This window comes from Ictalurus punctatus, chromosome 17, assembly GCF_001660625.3.
Source record: "Ictalurus punctatus breed USDA103 chromosome 17, Coco_2.0, whole genome shotgun sequence".
NCBI lineage: Eukaryota > Metazoa > Chordata > Actinopteri > Siluriformes > Ictaluridae > Ictalurus > Ictalurus punctatus.
This window is the reverse complement of record NC_030432.2, coordinates 21,467,338-21,473,337: the sequence shown is the minus strand read 5'-3', so window position 1 is coordinate 21,473,337 and position 6,000 is coordinate 21,467,338. Positions and strand designations below refer to the sequence as shown.

Here is a 6,000-nt window from a genome sequence, read left to right as displayed (position 1 = left end):
TCCACACCACCTCCTCCTCCACCAGTCATCTCCACATACTCCACACCACCTCCTCCTCCACCAGTCCTCTCCACGCACTCCACACCACCTCCTCCTCCACCAGTCCTCTCCACACGCTCCACACCACCTCCTCCTCCACCAGTCCTCTCCACATACTCCACACCACCTCCTCCTCCACCAGTCCTCTCCACATACTCCACACCACCTCCTCCTCCACCAGTCCTCTCCACACACTCCACACCACCTCCTCCTCCACCAGTCCTCTCCACATACTCCACACCACCTCCTCCTCCACCAGTCCTCTCCACACGCTCCACACCACCTCCTCCTCCACCAGTCCTCTCCACACGCTCCACACTCCTTCACCACCACCTCCTCCTCCTCCTCCACCGGTCCTCTCCACACGCTCCACAATCCTTCACCTCCTCCTCCTCCACCGGTCCTCTCCACGCGCTCCACACTCCTTCACCCCCTCCTCCACCTCATCCCTTCACGAGCTTGCATGCCAGTTGAGTGCTGAAGTGCGCTCAGACAGCAGTGTACTCTCTCTCTCTCTCTCTCTCTCTCACACACACACACACACACACACACACACACCTCTCTCTCTCTCTCTCGCTCTGTCTCAGCGCTCTTATACACTACACACATTACATTACACTACAGTACATTACTGCTGCTGGACTTTGGCTTGGACTCATCTGGCACATGGACGAGATGTTTCTCTCTTATTTTCTTCTTTTGAATGCCATTACAGATTTGGAGTTTACATATTACAGATTTTTTTAATTATTATTTTATTTCATTTTTATTTTTATTTTTATTTATTTATTTTTTTTTTTTTACAAAATGTTTTGCTTTGAAGGCGCGCGGCTGATTTGCGAAGTCCCGGAAACGGACAGCATCACTTTCTTCTAGCTTCTAGACGCGTAACCTTGTAGTTCACACACTGTTCTCGGGTCAGTCCTAGAACCGGAAAAGGACCGGAGACAAAATTATTTATCAACATGAATGAATGAATCAATAAATAAACAAACAAATCATTAAAGCTCGGCTCCAGAGTTTCCGGATCAGGATCTTCCGCGAATGCGCGCGGGTTTCTTGGAAATCTCTTGAAAATTCACGGATATGTGTGTCTGAGTCTGAGTGTGTACAGTACGCGCGTGCGTAACGTTGCGATTTAACGCACGCACACACACACACACACACAGAGACACGCGCGGAGTTTCAAGGAGTACGCCGCGTGCAGCGCGTGCGTCCACGGATTCTCGTTCTCCGTTCCCGGGAAAGGCAGTATGAGCTCGGTGCATGCGTGTCCGTCTCCACCGGCTTTCCTCAGTCCCTAAGCAAAGGACATAAAGTGTGTTCTTGACGGACACACACACACACACACACACACACACACACACACACACACAGACAAACAGAGAGAATTAAAGTGGTGCTTGGATGTGTACTATGCCAGAATGGGTCCGCTAGCGTGGCTCTTCCTCTGCGGATTATTTCACTCACAGGCTGGGGGTAAGTTAATATTCAATCTTTCCCTAAACCTCATGAATAAATTGTAAACGAGTGTTTGGTGTGTGATAACGAGTGTGTGTAAACGAGTGTCTGAAATGAGCACTGTGCTGGGTTGGACATGAAACACACCCATGGGTTGCATGGGTTAATTGCTCATTAGTGGGAATAAACTTGGTATGGTGTTGGAGCGCAGTATTTACGCATATATATATATATATATATATATATATATATATATATATATATATATATATATATATATATATATAATAAGTTTGTTGTTGATGTTTTTTTCTTTCTTTCTTAAATGTCTGTATGGACTGATAAAGATCTAAGCTGACTGGATGGAGAGGAGATCTTTTGTTTTTTGTTTTTTGGATTGTCAGGTGTATTTTTGCTCCCCATGTACCCTCACAAGTGCTGTGTGGTCCTTAAATGTCTAATTATTCCCCTCCCTTGAATGAATGAATGAATGAATGAATGATAGAGGTGCAGCACATATGCAACACTACATGATCCCAGTGCCTTGTTTTTGTCTGAGATCTTTCAAATAAGTTCCGTTACACACGAGATTTCTTAAAAACGATGGAAATGACAGAACTGCAGACACACACGCACCTGCTAAATCAACAGACTGTCCATTTGTCCTCTCAAACCCAAGAGAAGAAAAGAAAGAAAGAAAGAAAGAAAGAAAGAAAAAGAAAAAAACAGGTCTAGAGTAATGAAAGTTGGTTTATGTGTTATATCTCGAACATGTCCAGAAACGAGCACGCTGGTGTATGAACATGTCCAAATTTCTGTGTGATGGCAGAAAAAAAAAAAAAAAAAAAAAGGGTGTTGCTCTGAAACGGAAACAATGAACTCCTTCCCAACGTGTCGAGCGTCTCGGATGCGTCCTGCCGCTGTTTCTCATCCCACCGCCCTCCTGTTTCATCCACACACTTTCCCGTTTTGTTCCGAGATGTCACATCACATGATGAGAAAACTGGCACTGAACTGACAGGAAGCGCATCTTGTACTGTATGCACTTTATACGGGGGTACAGTGTACAGCGTATGTTTAATCCAAACATTAATCAAACATGACATTGTTGCTTGTTTTTACAAACTGTGACGTCCAAACCTGGGCGGCGAATCCATACGGGGGGGAAAAACAAAACAAAAAAAACAAAAGAATAATGATGTTCTCACTGAGCACCAAACGTTTTTAGCTTGATTCTGCAACGATCAGACACGCACGCGTGAGTTAATAAGAATCGTCGCGCACGAATTGATTTTCATTCGCGTACGAACGAAGCGAGCTGCAGCGTTGCAGACTGTGTATGCGCATGTCTTTTTAAACACACTGGACGAGTTTGTTTCAAGAGCACAAAGCTGGTGTAATAAAATATCTAATACTGTAGATGATAATAAGATTGCCGTGATGATAATATTCACCCTCGTGCTCGTACAGCAGCGTACTCCTGGACCATAGGCTTTAACGACGGACGTGAATCTTCCCCGTCTCGCTCCGTGAGATTCTCTCTTCGTACTGTGTTTCTGCTCTTATTTATACGTCGGTATTAGTGCGGAGAACTTGAAATGTGCGGGGTTTAGACTTAGGTCCGCGGTTCGATCCTGAGCCGGTTCCGTGTGTGTGCGGAGTTTCACATGTTCTCTCTGTGTCCGTGTGGGTTTCCTCTGGGTTCTCCGGTTTCCTCCAGACTCTCAAAACATGCTAGTAGGTGGCTTGGTGACTCTAAATTGCTCTTAGGTGTTAATAAGCGTGTGTGTGTGTGTGTGTGTGTGTGTGTGATGTATTCCTGGCTCACGCCCACTGTTCCCGGGATAGGCTCCGGATCCACTTTAACCCTGGCCGGGATACTGAAGATGAATGATGGAATGAATGCAGTTCGTGTGTTTTTATTTTTAACGTTTCATTAGTTTTCAGCTTGGACACACCCTCTCTCTCTCTCTCTCTCTCTCTCTACCTCCCTCTGTCTCTCTCTTTCTCTCTCCCTCTCTGTAATTCCTCCCATCCACTGGTTGCTAGGTTCTCTGAAGGCATGAGTAAGAGGGTGAGTGCATGAATCACCTTGCACCCCTGTGCCAGGGCATTTTGAGGGCTAATCTTCGGGCACTGAGAGAGAGAGAGAGAGAGAGAGAAATAGAGAGCGAGAGAGAGCGAGAGAGGGAGGAGCAGACTGTTCTGAGAGCTCCTCTCCAGGAAACAAAAAGGCCATGGAGATGCATTGAGAGCAGTGTGGCGTTCGGAACAAAGCCGCTCTGGGCCTGAATGGTCGCGGCCCGTCACTGTGTTCAGGACCGGAGTGATTAATGCCGCTGGATGGAGCAGTGGAAAATCAGTGGGGGTGGGAGACATGGAGAAGAAAGGAAGAATTAGAGATTCAGGGCGAAAAGCTGGTGTCGGGGTTCTGGAGGGGGGGCGACAGAGTGCGGAAAGAAAAAAAGAAAGCTCGGGAAAACGTGTGAAACGGGTTTGGCGCATGATAAGGAGTGAGCGATATGACGATTTCACGATAAAGATCACAGGCCACTTTTTTCCGAGATATCATCCGTATCATCACTAGACTCCTTTGAAACTTTGAACATCAACACCGAACTGCTCGTTTCTTCTCAGCATCTTTGCCTGTAGGTTCGTTAACTCAAGAAGTTGCTACCAGTGACTTAAAACAAACAGCTACCAATTAGTGAGCTACCCATTAGCTCAGTGGTTTTCAAAGTGGGGGCCGCGGACCCCTTGGGGACCACCAGGGGGCGCCCGGGGGGCCTCGACAATTTGGTGTGAAAAATAAATTCTCACTCTCAGACAACCACACACACACATAATCAATTCCTAATGTAATGTAATGATGTAATATCCAATTATTAATAAAAAAAAAAAGGGGGGGATATATTCAGAAGTCATATGAATATATTCATATTCATGTGTTTTTAATGTGTTTTAAAGACATCTTGCAAAAGGGGGGCCTCGGTGAAATGTTAATGCCATTTGGAAAAGTTTGGGGACCCCTGCATTAGCTAACCAAAACGATGTCTTAGCGAGTAACAATCTCTTGAATGTAGTCGAATTTATGTCGAATTTGCTATTACGAGAGTACAATGAACCAAACGTATGAACCTATTTTTAGACGTGTTTAAGCTAGTATTTTGATTTATAGTAATCTCATAATTATTAAGATTAGATAAACTTGCCAAGATGGATTTTTTTTTTTTTTTTTTTTTTTTTTTGCAGTGAAGCAGCTTTTAAAGTTTGCTCGAACCATTTATTGTCATTTAAAATAAAACTTTATTGAAATGCCAGTCCTTACAGCGCTACCGTATGTCGCGGTATGATTTCGTCCTGTAGTTTATAGTTTACGCCTCTGATTTCGACCGTGTATCCGTCTCCGGTTTGTAAGCTGACGCTTTGTCTCCATCTCCTCCTCCTCCGGAGAAGATGAGCTGAAGGACACCGGCAGGCTTGTATACCCCGGTGAGATGATCTCAGAGCAACATGCCGCTTCTCTGGTGCCTGAGGCTTCAGTTCAGCTCACTCAGGAGAAACCTGAATCCACCCCACTGGGTTTGTGTGGAGGAGGAGAATGTGTGTGTGTGTGTGTGTGTGTGTGTGTGTGTGTGTGTGTGTGTGTGTGTGTGTGTGGTTGTTTGAGTAAACAGCACATCAGCTTCAAGAAAAATGAGCATTACTGTATGACTCAGACATATACACCACAGCGCTGTTGAATTCTGGATTCCGATTGGTCCGAAGGTGTTGCTTCATTTTCTAGGCCACACCCACACGAGCCAAACTAGAGTTTTGTCTACAGAAAGTCAGAACTTCTTGTGTGTGAGCCGCAGCAGAGATCAAGCTCGCTGAGAAGACACACCAAGCATTTGACATTAGCGATTAAATGAGCAAGCTTCGTGTAAATGAGTGCAAGCCGCAATTAAAGTGTGGGTTTGTGCCGAGGTCACAGCGTAAGAGCCACATCAAGCCTCGCCCCAGCCGGATCGTTCTGCGTCTGAACGTTGGCCGAGGTGCCGAGCGTCGCTGCTGTAATTGTGGCTCGTTTTTGGAGAGGACAGGCTTGTGATAATGACGGGCACTCTTCTGAATCCTTCAGGCAACCACACTGGAGTCTAACTATGGACGGATATGTGTGTGTGTGTGTGTCAGAACTGTTTAGCAGTCTGATTAAAACGCTAAACCGTGCTCTCCAAGAGGACGCGAAAGAACATGAGAGCTGGTTGAACACAAAGAGACAGTACGAGAGAAGAGAGGAAGGTGGATAATGATGGTTAAAGTGTAAGGTCAGTGTGTGCTCCTCACTGACTCTTATCTCTCAGCTCTTATTGTTCGTTGAGTCTGAGAGGGAGTGAAGTCCCCAGCAGGGCCGTGCTCTTTCCGTCTCATTAAACCGCTTATTTTATTTCCAGAGGCTAAGCAGCGCCATCCGAAACATAGTTCTTTTGGCCGGAAGGTGGAAAAGAAAAAAAAAAA

General features: G+C 45.6%; 1 protein-coding gene across 10 annotated transcripts in view; it reads left to right on the top strand.

Annotated features, from left to right (window-relative positions):
- Positions 1-535: 535 nt before the first annotated feature.
- The window catches only part of robo2 (roundabout, axon guidance receptor, homolog 2 (Drosophila)), a 238,006-nt gene continuing 232,541 nt past the window's right edge, over positions 536-6,000 (top strand). For 5 of the 10 annotated variants that reach the window (XM_053687172.1, XM_053687179.1, XM_053687174.1 and 2 more), the window contains exon 1: positions 536-1,518. In XM_053687172.1, the coding sequence (XP_053543147.1) occupies positions 1,464-1,518 (55 nt within the window). In that variant the 5' untranslated portion in view covers positions 536-1,463. The remainder of the gene's footprint in view (positions 1,519-6,000) is intronic. The other 5 variants (XM_053687175.1, XM_053687173.1, XM_053687176.1 and 2 more) reach the window with 2 other exon arrangements.